The sequence below is a fragment of the Hesperophylax consimilis genome, chromosome 19, assembly GCF_061612785.1.
Source record: "Hesperophylax consimilis isolate HC1 chromosome 19, BYU_Hcon_1.0, whole genome shotgun sequence".
Classification (NCBI taxonomy): Eukaryota; Metazoa; Arthropoda; class Insecta; order Trichoptera; family Limnephilidae; genus Hesperophylax; species Hesperophylax consimilis.
In genome coordinates this window covers 22,381,923-22,402,193 of record NC_142854.1, presented here as the reverse complement: position 1 = coordinate 22,402,193, position 20,271 = coordinate 22,381,923, and the positions used below count along the sequence as shown (strand labels likewise).

Genomic DNA, 20,271 nt, shown 5'->3' with positions numbered 1-20,271 from the left:
AAGGGATGCGAACCATGGTTAACGAAAATGTATAATTTTAATGTTTGGATTTGGAGATAAAAGGGATGCGAACCATGGTTTACGAAGATGTAGAATTTCAACATTTGAACATTTGGGATTTGCAGATAAAAGGGATGCGAACCATGGTTAACGAAGATGTAGAATTTCAACATTTGAACATTTGGGATTTGGAGATAAAAGGGATGCGAACCATGGACAACGAAGATGTAGAATTTTAACATTTTGGATTTGGAGATAAAAGGCATGCGGACCATGGTTAACGAAGATGTAGAATTTCAACATTTGAACATTTGGGATTTGGAGATAAAAGGGATACAAACCATGGTTAACGAAGATGTAGAATTTTAACATTTGGGATTTGGACATAAAATGAACAAAAGGGAACCATGGTTAGAGAAAATGTAGAATTTAAACATTTGGGATTTGGAGATCAAAGGGATAACACGGAATAAAAGGGAGGCCACGAGGAAAATAATTTCTTTCATTGCCTATGTCATCTTTTGGGATGCTGTGTGGAGGGTCTTTTTTAATGAAAGGAAGGAGAGGAAGTTCTGGGAAGGTAAAATGTATGAGAGTTGGGTAGGGTCGCGAAACCAGTGTCAAAGGATCTCCTCAAACAAGCCTCTCCCGATCTGGCACCCCACGCAGCTGGTGGGTAGGCTCATCTTGAACACACCTCACCCGATGAACCCGGGCACCCCTGCTAATTCACAAACGTAGCGAACCACTCGGGGTGATTTATGGCAGAGGTGTTGGTTATCTAATAAATGGTTCGCGGTACCCAAACCCGCCTCCCAAATTGAAAAGGTTAATATAAGAGGGTATATAAAATAACAACATTAGGAATAGATGTAGTTTTAAATTAACGTTGTACTTTCTTTACATAAAGGGTTTTATTTTAAATTATTAAAGGTAATGGGTGAAGGTACTATTCTATAATCATCTGCATATTTGTCTACACTCATTTGTTGCATTTGTTAATGAAAGCAAAAATAAATAATAGAACAAACAATAAAGTGAGAACTTCAAGGTCGGGGTCCAGATTATTCCAACCGCCTGCTAATTAAAATATCGGAGCTATTCTCATAAATCACAAGAAAAGTCCAAATGTTTTGTCGAAGTCGGAGTTTTATTAAATCAAGAGAGTTTGTGAGAAAACCCCGGAGACAGCGTAAATCTGTAAATATTACAAAACAAAGTCGCTGTCCACGTCTGTCTGTTTGTGCTCTTAGTTCTTCTAAACTACGCGACGGATTTTGATAGGGTTTTCACTATCATTTAGAGAATTTCCAACGGAAGGTTTATCTATGTAAAACATGTATATTATATTTATAGAAAGTAGAGAAAGGTCGATGTTTTATAATCAAGTCGTAGTAAAAATATTTTTAGGAGCTTACATTGCAAAGGCTGGCTAAACCTTATGAGATACATCAAAATAATGCACAGGGTTTTCAAATAAGATGTGTTATTTTGAATAGCCCGCTATTTCGGTATATGTTACTTTTAAAGTCATTTGACAAGTAGAAACTACGCCATTAATAAAAATGGAACGATACACGCTTCAATCAAATGCAAAATCATTTTGAGTGATGAGGCGCATTTCCACCTCGGTGGCTTCGTCAACAAGCAAAATTGTCGCATCTGGGGCTCGGAAAACCCAAGAGTTATTGTTGAAAACCCTCTCTATCCTCAACGTGTGACTGTTTGGTGCGGTTTATGGTCCGGCGGAGTCATTGGACCTTACTTTTTAAAAAATGAGGCTGGAGCAACAGTTACGGTGAATGGATTGCGCTATCGGGAGATGATTAATGATTTTTTATGGCTGGAATTGGATGGTATTGATCTGGACAACGTTTACTTTCAACGAGACGGCGCTACGTGCCACACAAGCAACGAAACCATTGATCTTTTACGATTGAATATCAAAATAACACCTCTTATTGGAAAACCTACGGAATTGTATATAAAAGGGCCTACAGAAAAGTCCGCGATGGTATAGGTATATTATGTTTATCTCCTACGGATAACTTTGATATCGATGATGAAGGAAGTCTGTATCATATAAAAGATGCATAAAACATATTTTTTTATGTATGCAAGAATCAAAAGATAAGTAATTAGACTTTTTAATTTACTTTCCGACTTTATGACTTAATTAAAAAATAAAAGAACATCCAAGAAACTTGTTTGGAAAAAGCCGAAACTTCTAGAATGCCGTTCGAATCAAGTAGTGGCGTACCACTACGGGTCTATTGTGTCATTTAGGGAACACCTAAATGTTGACTTGAGGTAAATGGGGGCCGCTCGTATGTACCACCATTTGAATCTCGTGGACCCCCAAATTTTTTTCTCGCTGACATAGACCCCCAGCAAGCCGATATCGACCCCTAAGGGTCCGTATAGACCACTTTGGGAACCTCTGATCTAGTCAATCCACATTATGCAAGTGCATTATACAGGGTTTTCCAATAAGAGGTGTTATTTTGATATTCAATCGTAAAAGATCAATGGTTTCGTTGCTTGTGTGGCACGTAGCGCCGTCTTCTTGAAAGTAAACGTTGTCCAGATCAATACCATCCAATTACGGCCATAAAAAAATCATTAATCATCTCTCGATAGCGATCCATTCACCGTAACTGTTGCTCCAGCCTCATTTTCGAAAAAGTAAGGTCCAATGACTCCGCCGGACCATAAACCGCACCAAACAGTCACACGTTGAGGATAGAGAGGCTTTTCAACAATAACTCTTGGGTTTTCTGAGCCCCAGATACGACAATTTTGCTTGTTGACCAAGCCACCGAGGTGGAAATGGGCCTCATCACTCAAGATGATTTGCATTTGATTCACTCCAGTGAATTTTAATAATTTCAATGCGTTGTTGAAGCGTGTATCGTTCTATTTTTATGAATAGCGTAGTTTCTACTTGTCAAATGTCAAAAAATGACAGCTTCAAAAGTAACATATACCGAAATAGCGGGCTATTCAAAATAACACCTCTTATTGGAAACCCCTGTATAAGCATAAAAATACAAAACAACACGTCAAATCACCAGAGATCAAATGGGAAAATAATTCACCGACTCCAGATATTTTCATATCAGAGGGTTCGGCTCGGTAGAACTCCTAACAGGGCCTATAAATCCTACTGATCCCTCAATATAAATATTTAAAAAATCTTTCGTAATCCTACATGTATTTAAAATAACTGATTTTTGCATTTTTATACATAAATTTATTGATAAATCTAATACGCCTAAATTATGAATGAGAGAGCTAGGTATAATGTCAGTAACCGAAATAACAAATGGTAATATTTTTATAGTCTGAGAATGCCAAATTCTTTTAATTTCATTTCCTAAATCTGTGTATTTTCTTATTTTTTGAGAAACAGATTTTTGAATGTTACAGGAATTTGGAATAGCGACATCAATGATATAAGTTTTTTTTTTTAATTTAAGTTATTATTTACATTATAGTTACTTTGATAATTAATAATCATTTATGTTTGGCATATTATACTTATTTTGGTTTTCGCTTGGTTGACAAATAATTCTTAACAGTCATTATTAACAATTTTTTTTCTTACCTTTTGTACTTGTTTTTTCTAATTTATTCTTTATAATTAACTTAACTTTGTATTTAACCTTACACTTTACACCGTAAATTATACTTTATATTTAACTTTATATTTAACCTTTACACTTTATACCGTATATTATACTTTAAACTTTATGCTGTATACTTTATACCTTGTTCTTTTCAACCATATATTTATGTTAATGGCACATGTCGTGCCGTTTGTATTTAAATAAATAAATAACTCCCAGCAACGCCCGGGTACACGTCTGCTAGTGTATTAGGATAATACATTAAAAATATATATTGTAAAATAGAGCCATAATGAGTGTGTAATCATAAATATGAAAATACTTAACTTGTACCATTTTTAGTTTATTGTGATAAAAATTATAGAAATTAAGTAAAATAATAAGGGCACGAAAACAAAAGAACATTACTTGTCTGGAGCAAGTGAGACTATGGCATCCTCAATTGTGGTATGTTTGTAAAGCTGAAGGGAACAGGGAAGAGAAGAAGATAAGGTAAAGGAGGGTTTGGAAGTATCTGGCTATTCAGATCTGGTAACAAACAGCTAGAAACATTTAAAGTAACATGTTTCGTTTCTGAATGATAGCCACTCACCATTGCGGTAATGAATGTCTTTCACAAAACATTTCATTATTACCACTTCAAAGGGGCAGCAAAAACGGTTTAAATATTACATAAGATTGAACAATTAACAATTTACCTTAATTGAAAGGAATTTGGTTGTAAGCTGCAAGCGAAATATTTTGGCTAGACATTTAATGCGCTGTCTGCCACATTGAAGGGTCAATGCCTTGCTTTGTGTCCCCAAAATCCAGACAAAGCATACACATATTGATTTATCGTCATTTTCACCAATAAAAATTGAAAAATTACACCATTTTCGTTATTTAACAAAAACAATCGCAACTCAAATCTCACAATTCGGCCAAAATTCGATAAGACTAAATTTGAACAAAATTTTGTTTAGATGATAAATAATACGTTTTAATTGGTGATTTGGTGATTTAACTTATTAACTTGAATAATGGATACTTACTGAGTTTTTGAAAACTTCTGTGCAGCCTTTCTCTCCGATAGCACAATCACAATCACAAAACGAAAATATTATGCAAGACGCAAAACACAAATGATTAGCACTTTAAAAAAACACACTCTAAACACATTTACATTATTATTATTAACAATTGCACCAGCACAGGTTTCCACTTATTTAACGCCCATTGTGTGCCCTTTAAATTGAAATGTCGACAGGGTTAAATTCACTAATAGACGAATTCTTTACCATTTCAAAACAACGAAAAAACATCAAATGTCGAAGAAATATAAACTAAAATGAATTTTTTATTAAAAATTCAACATTTATTTTTAATCTAGTGTGATAAAAATATCATTATGCTAATGTAAATGCATTTATTTCGATTAGAAACAATTCTCTCACGCAACCGGCCGACTAGGAGATTCGATGTTAATAATACCAATATTTTGACAGCAACCAAAACGTTATGTACCAACTTAAAAAAAGTTAACCATGGATAAAAATTCCAACATAATAAAAAATACAATCTTATAATATTTTATTAAAATTTCACAACAATATTAGTATATTTTATATTATTATGATAATGAATTATTGGAACAATATTAATAATCAGAAAATAATGTTTTTTTAATTCAATTTGTGGAGTAAATTATTAATTTATTAGATTTAAATCAAAGTAAAAGTAGGAATCGTAAATTTTGTGATGTGCATAAATAAACCATGGTGATGTGTAAATGACACCAGGGCCGAACCCAGAGCCAAACAAACTACGCCTAGCGCTAGTTTAAACCTCAAGGGTGCTGTGTTAGGTGATAAGTTTTATCAGCGCTTTGGCTGTCTTGGTAACGAGCACGGAGCGGACTGCTCATAAATAAACCACTCTCGGACTGCTCGAATTGCACAATGCAAAAGGCAATTGATTAAAAATAACATAAAAAAATCCGCACGTATAAGTAAGCACCTTTTTTTTGGAAATATTAGTTTTGTTTACGGACAACACCGTCGACCGCGTTTTGCCATCTGCAGCGTACGTCATTACCGGTACTTCCACTTTGCTACCAGCGGGTCGCATGATAGCTACGATATTGTCAATCTTTTCGTTATTTTCAACTGCAATGGCCGAAGCACGCGAAAGAACCTTCATCATGATCAAGCCCGACGCAGTCCAGCGAGGACTCGTCGGCAAGATCATCCAGAGGTTCGAAGACAAAGGATTCAAGCTCGTAGCACTCAAGTTCGTGTGGCCCAGTGAGGAGCTTCTCCAGAAGCATTACGCTGATCTGTCCGCCCGTCCCTTCTTCCCAGGACTAGTGAAGTACATGAGCTCTGGACCGGTCGTGCCCATGGTCTGGGAGGGCCTCAACGCCGTGAAGACAGGGCGAGTGATGCTCGGTGCCACGAACCCCGCTGATTCCGCGCCCGGAACCATCCGAGGAGATCTCTGCATCCAGGTCGGCCGCAACATCCTGCACGGATCTGACTCTGTTGAAGCCGCGAAGAAGGAGATTGCTCTTTGGTTCACAGAGAAGGAAGTCGTCGGCTGGACTCCTGCTAACGAGGGATGGGTCTACGAATAACTTCTCGGTGTTCATCACCATCTTGTGTAGCTTTACCGGTATGACTGTTTTATTATAAGCGCCTTATGAAATAAACTGTTTCATTCCTCACTCAATACTGTTTTTATTCTTCATCCTCTCACCTGTTTTTTTAAAACACATAACCTATGATGTTGTCCTGTTTTTAATTATAACCTCTTTCTGTCACATGCATAATTTTTTAAAAATGTGTTTGCAGTTGAATAGTGGTTTGACATCACAAAATGTGTAAAGCAGGACTGTGGTTATTCAATCTGCACATGGATATGAATATGGAATGAACGCAAGACCAAGTTGTAGTATAACCCGTTTTCATGTGAAAAATAACCGTGTGGGAATGGGCACGCATTTTTCCTGACTATCCACTGGTGTCGAAGGGATCAACGACGCCAGTTCGTCATCTTCCATTGAAATACTAGTAGAACGAAGACAGCCATCCCACCTCCAATACCTACAATCTGTTTGTTAGGATAGGAGAATCTCAGCCAACGGACCTCCCCTTTCGGCAGTGTTGAAGATATTTTGGGGCTCCAGACCTAGCATGTAATACATGCTCTTAAAATTTAATCACATTGGTTAGACCGCCATTGAAGAGTCCGGCATTTCCCATCCTTCATCTCCCTTAAGCTTTACAATATACCTCAATATTAAGGTATGCCATAGTGCCACTGGCTCTGGGATTTTTTATACTCATGCGAGACATCACACGAAGAAAATAAAGTAGGCATTCCATAACGCATACTAATCTAATTTAATATGGTTTCTCGACTTGACAAGATATAAAAATAGGTGTATTATTAGTACTATAATAATTAGATTATTGCAACCACCGAAGAGATGTACTGGTAGAAATGTGTTAAGGGTGTTTATGTGTGTCGAAAATAGGCTAAATTTTACCCTACTTCTGATAATACAGTCTAGTACAGGACTAGCAGATTCTTCAATAGTGACCAGCTGCTAGCCCTATACAAATCTCAAGCACGCCTGACGATTGAATTTGGTAGCCACCTCTGGGCTGGGGCCCCACAATACTTGATTCTTTGCAAAGGAGGGCAATAAATGTTAAGGCGATGCACTACGTCGTGTAATATTTCGAATCGAGCCGCCATCAATAACACTCCTTACGTAGATGGCGATAAGGCTTAAATTCCCGCTTAACACCATCCAGCTGTTTTGATTTAGGCAAGAAAAAAAAATGGCCAAAAAGTGCCTTTTATTTTATTTTGTGGATGTTCAGGCATAAATATTTAAATGTTTTCCGATCATTTTATACATAACTTAATTTGCCACATTATACAATAAAACCATAACCGAAAATGGGTTCATAAGTAGGAAATTTTGAACTTTAAAGCAGTTTTCGTAGGCTTTATAAATTATTTTTTTCTGGGCTTATAAAAACACTTATGTAAAAAATACTCAATTATTTCAAAGGCCAAGATGTATTATACTCGCGGTATTTATTTAAAGCATCTGAAACATTTCTAGGCGACTAAATTTTCAAACCAAATACACATGATTTTGCATTACTATGTAAAGCATCGCCTTAACAATAAATTGTCTAATTGATGATCTATTATTTTATTAACTTTAAAAAATATATATATATTCTCACTGGGATCTCCCATGCTGGGGATTTCATTTAAATATGATTAAAATTCAGTACAATGGACAGTATAAAGTAGATTGAAGTGTTAGTGTTAAAAAACTACATTATGTCAACCTTAATTCGACTCTGTATCTCGTTCCAGGGCAGAGATAATCCGTTATTCGTATATTGTGAGGCTGAAGGTAGTGTGGAGGGGAAGGAGACGGAGAGGAGAAAGAGAGGAAGGAGAAGAAAGTCTTTCTGGAGCGTTCCCGACATCTTCTATCATTGGATCCGCTCTCTAAACACTCTTGGCAGTAATAAGAACAAAGTTTGAAATTTTCAGCAAAATCAGTTTGGTAGTTTTGAATATATAGGAGATAAACAAAAAACAATCATTTTTATGCATATATAAATGGGAATGGATTACACTTCTAGAGATTAACTCTTCAGTGAGTGCAACTAACTTGCGTAAGAAAAATGTATCGCTGTTTACAAATGCATTATCTCCTATTATTTTCAATGACAAGTCAAGGATATTATAACATGTTGTACCTACATAATTTTACCTCTTCGAATAATATAATAAAAATGTAAATGTTCGTTTGTTTAAAGTCTAAAATCTCGGAAAGTTCTCCACAGATTGCTTTGAAATTTTGAAACAACGTTGCATTCAAATACGCATGAGTTTTTATATTATTATATATGTGATAGGTAAATAGGTACATGTTTTTTATTAAAAACAGCGCCACCTAGGACCTAAAAGCAACATGAGCTATTGTTTCCCTATCATGAGCCAGAGCAACAATATTGGATGAGTAATCATTGCGGATATCTGAATAATTCTCGCTATAACTCAGAATTTTCTCACTTTTTATAAATGTTTTTTTTTTAGCAACGTGGATACAATGATGCTCCGAAAATAAGTGTTAAATAAGAAACTACAGTCCTTTTTTCAATATATTTTTTAAAATCAATGACCTTCTAACCTAAAGACAGGTATTTTTTATTATTGTAGTTAGTTTTAATAGTAAAAAATAATTATAGTAATAATTATAACTAGCAGTTTAAAAATCCGCTCCGCGGGTTTTTAACTGCTAGTCCCTGCGGGCGGCACTTGTTTGGGCTTCGCCCAGTTTAAGTGATACTAACAACAGTTACATTTAATAGGTAGATATTAGGTCATTCACAGAGAGAGGGTGAGTATATATTGTAAATAGACTATTACAATATAGCGCTCCTGAGGTGATATCTCACAAAATCGGCGCTATACAAAGTGTCCAATAAATCACTTTTTTAATAAACTCTCTTTTAAGTATTTTCCCACTCAACTGGTCTTTCCCGTCTAACGATATTGTAATTCCTAATTCTGATAAACTCCGCTCACTCTTACCCCTCCCCCCTCCTTCCACTTCTTCTTTCCAATGGTAATCTATATTTAATTTTTGACTTCGGTGTATACTTACTCCTGATGAGGTGAACTTCACTCATGAAAAATGTACAGGTTGTATGTAATTAAGTGATGTAAACAAAGTTATTTATGTTTTAATAAAATAAATAATGCCATCACAAAGTGATAAGCTTCCAGAAGAAATCTTCTTATTTAACGCTTGTTAATGGTCTATGCGTATTGTTAGCTGCATATTTAAATATTCGCGCCAGTCATTTGGTTCGTTCTTTTACCGCCAGAGGGGCAGAGTGGTCGAATTTTGCCTGCAGACCCCCTATTCGGGATTTACCCGAAACATACGTTTGAATTCGACCAATCAGAGGGCCTAGATAGTCCAGACGCTAGCATAATAATACTACAGATAATAAAACGAAATCATTGTAGTAAAAAATATAATAATTTTTAAATATTTTTTTTTATAAGTAATACCTTCTCGTATTTTAAAAATATACTGTGCTTTTACGAATATATTGATAGTAGGTGTCGCAGGGTCTAGAAGTGTGGGGAGCGCAGGCCAGGGCGCTGATGTAATCCCGAGGAGTCCATGATAATCCGTAGGCTCTCTTAAATGTCCGTGTAGAGCTGGGCGTAGTTGAGTAGGTGAAGTAACGGCGGGGCGTGATGCGATAGGACCGGCCTGGTGGTCAGCCGCTTCAGTAGGCAGCGAGCAGTTGCAGTGCTCGCAGGTTGGTCACTTGTAAAATTGCTAATTATAGACTGACTGAGTACGTCTCGACACGCCCCGTTTTGTAGCCGCCTGGTGAATTGAGAATAGCCGAATGCTAGCATTGTATCTAGAGAGTTCTAGCTACAATGCGTTTTCATGGGCGAACGTTCTTGAATACTCTAGTAGCATCGCTACAAATTAAACACTTTTCACGAAAATGTATTATTTATTCAATAGAATTCTCAAATAATATAAGTTACAATCTGACAACATTTCATTTTGACTTTCATAAATTAAAAACAAGTGTTTGAATAAAATCTATTTAATAACATGCAAAATTTATAATCATTATTGCTTACAAAAAATGATGCCTTATTACAATGGCTTTTTTAAACTATTTATGTATAAAATATGAGTGCGTTCTTATGCATAGATATATTCTTACTAAACTAGGAAACTTATATAATATTATGTAATAGTTTTTTTGGCTGGCGGTCAGTACATTAATATATTTTTTTAATATCAACGGAAAACATAAAACAGAACAAGACACACAAAAATAAAAATATAATGTATTTATTGTTATTAAGTTTAATTTGTAGAACTCCATTTTATTTTTTATATATTCAATAATATTGTTATTGGGTTTATAAAAACAGTTTATTTATAAACAAGTTCTGCTGTGTAATTATTATTACGCGTGACAGCTGTTTCGCCCTCTGAAGGCATTATCAAACTGTGGGTAGCCCACTTACAGACGATACATTTATATTATTTCTAGGTAGGTATTTTAATTTCAATTACTGATTTCTTAATTGATTTCTGAGTAAAATATTAGAAATTATTAATGGTTATTACCCCAGTAAAGTTTCCCCAATTAGTGTAATATAGTTTACTGGGGTAATAACCATTAATAATTTCTAATATTTTACTCAGAAATCAATTAAGAAATCAGTAATTAAAATTAAAATACCTACCTAGAAATAATATAAATGTATCGTCTGTAAGTGGGCTACCAATTACACAGCAGAACTTGTTTAAAAATAAACTGTTTTTATAATCTTGGGTTTGATTCACAGTAGAGACCGATATCTTTTTATTTTTCTGTGTCTTGTTCTGTTTCATGTTTCGTTTATTAGTATTAGTATTTTCTTCTTCTTCAATGGTGTAAAATCCGGGGGGTAAAGTGCTCTAACTTCGGGGGGTGATTCTATTTTTAGATAAATAACTTTTTTCGAAGTTCCAGCGTTTTAACATAGTTTTTAGGTTATAAAGTTGAATTGTTTGTACGGGAAAATATTTTAACCTTCCAGCGGGCGCGTTGAGAAATTTCCCTTGAGCGGGCGCTTGTCGTAAATTTTACGTCATCAAGTTTTCTCCATGTAAGTGGTGTTTTCTTTATACAAACGTTAGGGAATTTCTTTAAGGATATGAAAAATCATAATAGGCAGTACTTTAAAAAATATATTTGACTTTCTTAAAAAAATGAAGCAACACTATAAACATGTTAATATTTCAAAATAAAATATTTTATCGACCTATTTAGTCAGAATCAATATTCTCATCCTTACAATTGTTACAAACCACCTCAACTGAAGAATGGTTCTTGCATGTAAAGGACTGGCAACGGCAACACTTCATTGATGCTGTGGATCTTTTCTTATCCAGTGCACATAACCGACAAACACCGCATTTTGGAAAGCTTCTGTTTTATTCTTCTGTTATCGGTTCAACTGCCCTACCGTAATTCACTTTGAGAAAAGCATTTATATTTTGCGGTAAATGTTTGACATTTGATTTGACTCTAGCATAGCTCGAAGCTTGATGCTTACAACTAAGTCGCAAGAGTGGGGGAAGCGATAAGGCGCGTTTGTCGTAAATTTTACGACAGCGCGCCCGCTGGAAGGTTAACATGGAAAAAAAAAAGCTGGAATTCCGAAATTTTTTATTTACTTTTTATTTCTACCATCATGTAGAATCACCTCCCGAAGTTAACGCACTTTACCCCCGGACAACCTGTATTACATTGATGCTTATAACCTTCAAATGTATTAAAAGAAAAGTTGTTCCAATAATAATTACGTACTATAAATTTAAGAACACCAATCTCCGATAAGGGATCATTATTTTTCACTGAATTGTTTGCCATAATATTTTATAAAATAAAACCAAATTTACAACATACATACTCTGTTCATTCTCTTCTCAACTCTGTTTTATTGACTTAAAATTTACAAGGCCGCTTTTATCAAACAAATCTGAACGGACACTAACGCCGTTGTTCCCAATCCTACTGATCAACTGTTGAGCCGAAATTTTAGCAACCATTTTAAGGAAGCCAAACTACTGGATTAAGCCTGCCTCAGTAAATGACTAGTTATAAAAAGTGTTGACAGAGTGGAAAATATTCAATTTAAATTTATTTAACAAATTACATATGTTTATTTAAAAATATATAAAATATCGGTTTATGTATTGCAGTATTTGAAAAAAATACATGCATTAATAATAAATACAATAATTAATTTAACATTGAAAGTTTTTACTTTGAAGTCATATTATTGTCTATGAAAGTGAGCGGACTTAAGATAATCAATGGTAAAGATGTTTGGAAAAAGGCGAATCGAATGTTACTGAACAAATCACTTGGCTGATCGGAGCCTTAGATTGATCGTTCGAAAAGTTGGAAACAACGGACGTAGGGGCCACTTTCACCAATGTGAGATGAACCTAACCTAAAGCATGCAAATACAGCGTAAATCTTTTGATTTTACTTTCCATAACTCTGGACAATCTCGATATAATGCAATTACAAGTAAAAAAAGGGCTCGACAGTTAGAGCAGTTGAACGAACGATTGTCAATCCCACAGTGAAAAGATCATTCTCCTGCTTCACTGGCGCTCAATCAAATACACATCATCCCCCTGTCAATGGGAAGTCTCAATTGTCAATTGCTTCAATTGCCTCAGTAAACGATTCAATTGCATCAATCAAGTAAATTGATGTAACTATTGACAATTGATTTCGATCATCTCCGAAAATCGCAAATCAACACCATTTTATTTTTTTAACATTTGAATAGTCCTCTTTAACCTCTAGAAAACTGTTAGTGCACCAGTGACAAGAATTTTTTCCCACCGGCAAACCGTTTATGCGCTGTTGGCATTGGAATTTCGCCCTAGCTGGAATTTTTTGATATGCGATTTACACACAGACATAAGAATATATAGACTAGAAATTAAAGGTGAGGGGTAAAATCAACTGTTGAAGAACGAAGGGGGTAAAGCTGACTGTGATTCGTCAATAAATCAATCTGACAGTATATAGGCATCTCGCATTTTAATATCACCATTTAGTTCTTAAAAGTAAAATCTGCTTTTGAATGAATAGACATTTTTACATGGGAGCGCAAATTACTCGCCACGTTATGAACAAATTTGCGAAGTCCAAATTCGGCAAAAAAAATTTCTTCTATTTTCAGAGTCGAATATTTTGTTTACGTATTTAGTTAAGACACTTTTATAAGTGTTCATAATTTAGTTCCCAGTAACAAAGATGCGCATCTTTGTTACTGGGAACACTTGACACTTGAGAATCGCTACATTCGACCAGATGTATCTCGATGTGATAGTATATGTTTCTACAACTGATTCATATTATACGATGTGAATAAGCTTAAAATGATGCTTACATATGGAATGTAATACGACAATTGGGTTTATTCTCTTTTTCACATCTATTTTTACAAGTTTTCATATCACAAGCCACTATTTTGCCGTGTTATTTCATAAAATGCCTCGACCATAGCTCGACGCTAGTTCGAACAAGAATGATGACGTCACATTCTCAAGATTCACGGGAAGCCATACGCGAGCCCAGACGGCTCCAATGGAACCGGTATGGGGAGTGGGGAATAATACGCTTTTAATCACTTAGGGCAGGTCTACTAATATTCATATGTCTATGGATTTACACCTGTATGCTATGAGAAAGTGCATAAATTTTTTTAACAGAATCGCTTGCACTTGAAACACTTTATTGTTCCACGGGTTAAATGCCATATTCTAGGCCTGTTTCAAGTTTTGAACAAATTGTGTTCAGCTGATAAAAACTCACTACAATTAATATATCATTTACAAAACACAATCATCTATGACTCCTTTTTAATTGTACCCTTTTTCCCGCTCAAACTCTATTTTCCCTCCAATTAACCATCTATCAAATTATTGTCTCATTTTTTTTGTTTTGGATTCTACTAATAAATTTAACCCTTAAATGCATACTGTTGCAAAACTGCAACATACCGTTCAAACCACCTTTAACTCTTTGGTGTATACTTAATGCATGCCGTTTTAGAATTATCAAGTTCACGGTAATATATTTTATCGAGTGGCATCACCTTTTTTTTCTTTCGCGAATGTCAAATATCACTTTTTCTTTAACAAAGTGAAGATTCTCGAAAATTGGTTGGAGGTTAGAATTACAGTTTTGTTTTGCTGTTATTATTTTGATTTTCTTAGGTAAGTAGATACAATAATACAATACTTATATGTAATAACTCATATTTTTCCGGTACACTTATTAGTTTTGAGAAATTTTTTTAGGTTTTTTATTTTTTTTTCATACGTAAATTGTTCATATTATTTTTTATTAAATACATGGTGTTGTAAACCTGCAACAATTTTTTTTTAATCAAATATCATTAAAAAATTACAAAAAAATAAAATTCTTTATATTTCCTTGCATATGCATGCAAATATCTACAAAATATATTTTTTTCCAGAAAAGTTAATAAATCATGCATTTAAGGGTTAAAAAAATATATACCAAGTACAACTCAACCCCCTTAATTCTGTAGTCGACCAAAGGATGAACTAACGATTGAACAAACAACATTTTAAATTCATAAATTGGTTGTATTCACATTTACATTTATAAAAATGGAATACATTATAATATTTTAAAAAAATCCACAACGAACCCTTTCAAAATCTTTCTCGAGCGTCTCCGACTTCTCCTGCCATTCACTGCTGCATACCACAATGTTACTGTTAAAAAACTATGTTACACAAACTTTTATTCGATTCGATATCTCATTCCGATGCAGATATATTGCGTTCAGTATTCCTCGGGCGTCCCTAACTGCTTCTACCTTTCAAAACAATCCTGGTACTAATCAGAACAAACTTTGAAATTTTCAGCGATACCAATCGACTACTTTTCAAACATACGCAGACATTGAATTTTTGTATATTTAACCACTCAGAACATTAGAACGTCAAAAGACGTAAATATGATAATAGCGGTCAAGACATTAGAACGTCTTTTCACGTAAACGCGCGAGATTTTACAAAAATCGATTTATTTCCATCACTAGTATACGGATTGCCATGATTTAAAAAACAGAGTATCGATAATGAATAACGCTACGCGTCTATACTCAAAAATATCTATGGAACGTAGAAGTGCATTATCTAAGCCGATTGAATCTGTCATCTTGTTCGTTCATAATTTATTGCGTTTCTAAATGATTTATTAAAAATATTTTAGTTTGAACGGTTAATATTTTGAGGTGACTAATAGTTTTTAATTATATTTCTTCAATATATAAAGTGTTATTTCTTTATGATACTCAGAAAAAAGTACATTTTTCAAAGCTTTGAAATAATTGTAAGCGCTTTTTATATATTTTTGATGTTTTCATAAAATGTATATTTAGAAACGCAAATATTTACGTATTACAACACAATGCGATAGTGGATTTCATAATCTTTCCAAAACATTTTTTAGAATGAGGCTACGTTTCCCAAAACGTGAGTTATGAAGCTTTTAGCAAAACTCGTAAATAACACAAAAATTATCACGTTTTGACAGTTCTCAAAGGAACACATAGTAGATAAAAGTCTTTGTCTGAGAGGTTAAAAGATATATTAGGAACAAACAGGTAATGCAGAAATAAAATATGACATGCTTGGTTTCGATCGATTATAATAATATAAAATAAACGATAAAGAACAACTAATATTAAAGACAGAGTATAATAAATTAAATAATACAGCACCTCTCTTGGTAATCCGCCCTCATTTTTCCGATAACTACTATAATCCGCCGTTATTTTTACTAGTTGAAAGCAAAACTCAAGCATTATAATTCGCCGGTATACGTATGTCAAATTCAGTAGTACGCCTCGTGCCTAGAGCGTTCTTTGTGGTTCTTGCGAGAGCGTCAATGGCATACGTTGATCACTGTGAACATTTTACGCCAAAAAGTACTGTTCTTTTATGAGAAAATTTATAAAAGAACGATTTCCGAGCTAGAGAAGGCTAGTTAAGTAGATTCGATTCAAATTCGGTAAAACCTAAACTATGTAATAGTTAATAAGCATAATTTATAGTGATTTACTTTGGCCAACTTTTCAAACAGAGAAGACTGGAGAAGGAGGTAGTGCAACACGGCATAATACCCCAAAAATACATCACTATTATACTTTTGGCTGTGAAAATCGTATAAGCGTAGTTTAATTTGTGTTTTTGATTATAAATAACACTATTTGCAAGTAAAAATCAATTTATATAAAGAAGATTGTCTGTGGCGGGAGTGCGGACAGTGGACGGGGGGCATTTGTTTTACTTTCATACAAATCAACAGTTTTATTCCGAGATTGATGAAATTTTGCACACTTGACTTTCAAAATAAGTGGAAGGTCGTCACAGTCTAAGTCTGATTTCTATAAACTCTGTAAAGCCAAGGGATTTAAGAACTGTTTTTACAAAATATGTACCAGTTTTAATTTTGAGCTTATTTTGGACGTACACAATATAATCCACAGCGTTGACTAATTGGACACTTGCTCGGGTTTTGAGGTGGGATATTAGCGAGAGAGAACTGTATATAACAAAATTAAAACACAAAAAAACAGTAACCGGATAAAGATAAAACATAACATAATAAAATAATTCATTCTGGGAGATATCTCGTTCCCACAATTTTCTCCACTACATCCCTATTCCTGTGGCAGACGTCCGATAGAACCACATGGGCCCCGTTGGTGATAAGCACGTCGTCCTCGATCCTAATGCCGATTCCTCGGAACTCCTGGGGCACGGCGGTCTCATGCATCGGGATGTAGATGCCCGGTTCCACGGTGATGACCATGCCGGACTGGACCGGCACGTTGCGCTGGATCGGCGGGGTGTCGTGAATGTCCAGGCCGAGGTAGTGAGAGACGTGGTGCGGGCAAAACCTGAACGCCAACTGCGGAAGAAGATAAAATGAGTTCAATGGAATACACATTTAGATAAAATATATATTATTTTTTGACAATAGCTCCACACGGGAGGACCTGAGGAAAATAATTTGGAATGGATGGATGTTCTCTTTAAGGAAAGGAAATAGGAGGTTCCGGGTAGGAAAAAGGTATGAGGGGTGGGTAGGAATCTGGCGGTCAGTGTGTCCAGGAGTGATATATGAAACCATCCCTCCCACTGCGGTGTAAGGCGATGATTCGAGAGATCATGCTGGAGGGGTCAATGTTTCACTAGTAGGTTTTAATGCGATGCGGGTTGCATGTACCCACATTCCAGAACCTTCGAGTAGCTACCGCTACAAAAGTGTATAATTTCATAAAACGGCACAAAAATGTTGTTGTCTTCGTACAAACAGGTCTCCAACTCGTCTTGGAAGGAGTTAATAAATAAGTGGTTTTTTTTAGATTAATCAGGGATTTATTAATACTTCGCGTATTATAAAGGTGACTCGATAGTCAACCTAACTAGAAGCTGGCTAATTAGAATCTGGAACAGTAAGTTTCTCTGGGAGCCTTCCCACTGGCCCTGGCAACTACTGGCCACTGGCTCCATCTTGCAGACTTCCACACAAGCTATATGCACTGCCATCTGTGCGTGCATCTATGAAGCTCTTACTTCCCAATATTACTTTAGCAACACTGATTTTAGAACAAATTATAGTAGATTGAAATGTGAGGTTATGTTATGCTTGACTACAGACATTGACTGTACGATTAGTCATGAAAAATGGCATATCTGAATTTTTACTTAATATTTTTAGGTCATTTTTGAATTGTTAGAAGTGAATGTTTCTTCCATATAGTTTTGCACTATAGTAAGCGCAAACTGCTCTAGGCAATGGCTTCACGTCACTTTTAGACTTATCAATGACAAATACTAAGTATGAAGTTACTCACAGCAATGGCTTCACTATCACTTGTGGACTTGGCGATGATCCCCTCGGCACGCAGGAAGCCACCGAGCGCTCCGCACATGACGTCAAACAGGTGGTCCAGGGTGGGCCGATCCGCCAGCAGCGTTTCCAGCAGGATGTTCTGCACTGCGTGCACAATGTCGTACAGGGTGGCCTGTGCCGGCGAGAACTTGCCCGACACGGGCCACGTGCGCGTTATGTCCGAGTTGTAGGCCGAGTGTTGGCAGCCTGCAGACAAATTAATACAAAGGTTATATAATAATAACAACCAGACAGTAAATCATACACGTTCAGGCCTGGATGATAGGTGTAATGAAAGTAGGTCAAGGATAGTGTAATGAAAGTGAATGTATGTCTCTGATAAATGTACGGATGTGAAAGAAGATATTGATTGCATCAGAAAAGCAGTACCTCAGACTAGCTCGTATAAAGGCATGGGTCGATTCTCTCTCGGGGCGCGGAGTCAGCTATCAGTTCCTGCTACCATCACTCAGAACGAGACAAGGTGTTCAGTTGAATAAAGACCAGGGAGTTGGGTTTCAACATTATATTATAACAAAGGGCAACATACAAAAGATTAATTATCACATGGAACACATTTAATACTCAAGGGGAATTTAAAACATTACGGGTACAAAATACCATCCTAACTAAGTTCAATCTCTCTCTCTGAACAATGAGTTACAAAATCTTAAAGTTTATGAAAGCACATGGAAAGATGGTAGAATGGTCAAGCTTACATGGTTCTTCAATCGGTGAACGAAAGTGAGGCGGCCATCGTCCACGTGCGCGCGGGTTAAAACATGTGCGCAAAAGTTAGTTCCGCTGAGAAGTTCGGCCATGAGTTTATACTGTATCGCCTTGTTAATAGGCAAGGATTTTCATTGGAAAGCATCCCGTGTACTACGTGAATTCATGCATCCGGATCGAACTTCCGAAGCGCGGGATGCGACCCAAGATTAAGCGCTAAGGTGAAGATTCGGACTCTGAGTAAGCCGGGAGCGGCATATGTGGGGCAACAGCGTGGGCCGCTAGTTCCGTGTGTGGCAGTGCGGAGTGCTGATGGTGAGAACTTAGTGACCAGGAGGAGTCCACACTTGCGGCGATCGCAAGAACTAGCGTGTGTCGGCTTTATTATTATTATTCAATTAACCCCTACATAACAGTGTAGATGTGTAGCTCTACTTTAACCGCCATTTAAGTCATATAATAACTCCTCAGGCCTCGACCATATTCTGTTAGATGGTCGGAGTATTTACCCTTCGCAATATAATCTAAATAAATGGATTATTTCTGAACGTATTTGAAAACTAAAAACTGTTTTAAAAAGGTGATAAAATACGCTCTCATATTTTATTATTAGAAGTAAACATATTTTTTGAAATATTTACATTTTTAATGCAAACATAAACAAAATGGCTCACTTTTATGTTATTTGTAACTAAATTTTGGGATAACGACAAAATTACCTCATTATATTGTACAAATTTATTAAAAACGTTATCGTCACCTCACTTTTTCAAATTGCGGTCGGTACCTTTGGTTTAATAAAAGTGCATATTTTTAATTCATTTTGGTAAACTTCTAGATTTGAATATAAAGCATGGTATTTTCTCTTTCTAACACCGTTTACATCATATTTCTCACCACAACAGTAAGGAAGGTACAACAATTTCTGTGAGAACATATGAGTGGTTCCCAAAAGCGAACAAATTAGCCCTAGGGGTTAAATATATACCACAGTCTTTATATTATTTTATAAATAACAAAAAAAACACTAAACATTACATTAGGCGCATCTGGTGGGATTAAAATATTTAAATAAACCAGATTAATTTCATCGTTATTTGGCTGTGAATTGAAATCATCAAGATTGTCAAAAATCACGCTATATTATAACTGTAGGATTTGTGACGCTGAAAGAATCTATAAAAAAAATATTTACTTACAATCGGAACTATTATACTGATTGGACGATGAGAATGGAAACCAATATGTAGAAGTTGGGTCTGCAATCAATGTGAGCAGGCCGCGTCCGTGCTGGCTAATCACAGAAATTAAGAGCCGCCACACAAGAAAGTGGTAAA

The 20,271-nt window shown here is 35.6% G+C and overlaps 3 protein-coding genes across 3 annotated transcripts in view; 1 reads left to right on the top strand and 2 right to left on the bottom strand.

Moving 5' to 3' along the window:
* LOC149415007 (uncharacterized) overlaps positions 1 to 5,080 on the bottom strand; it is a 62,062-nt gene extending 56,982 nt beyond the window's left edge. Inside the window, exon 1 of the mRNA XM_089642974.1 lies at positions 4,664 to 5,080. The gene's annotated coding sequence lies outside the window, so the exon portion shown is untranslated. The remainder of the gene's footprint in view (positions 1 to 4,663) is intronic.
* A 608-nt stretch (positions 5,081 to 5,688) lies between these two features.
* Positions 5,689 to 6,338, top strand: LOC149415006 (nucleoside diphosphate kinase-like). The gene has a single exon (XM_089643319.1). The coding sequence runs from the start codon at positions 5,737 to 5,739 to the stop codon at positions 6,241 to 6,243; it is 507 nt and encodes a 168-aa protein (XP_089499445.1). The 5' UTR covers positions 5,689 to 5,736; the 3' UTR covers positions 6,244 to 6,338.
* A 9,289-nt stretch (positions 6,339 to 15,627) lies between these two features.
* LOC149415005 (xaa-Pro aminopeptidase 3-like) overlaps positions 15,628 to 20,271 on the bottom strand; it is a 29,222-nt gene continuing 24,578 nt past the window's right edge. Inside the window, exons 6-7 of the mRNA XM_089643094.1 lie at positions 18,168 to 18,412; positions 15,628 to 17,218 (exon numbers count right to left, since the gene is read on the bottom strand). Of these exons, the coding sequence (XP_089499220.1) occupies positions 16,922 to 17,218; positions 18,168 to 18,412 (542 nt within the window). The 3' untranslated portion in view covers positions 15,628 to 16,921. The remainder of the gene's footprint in view (positions 17,219 to 18,167; positions 18,413 to 20,271) is intronic.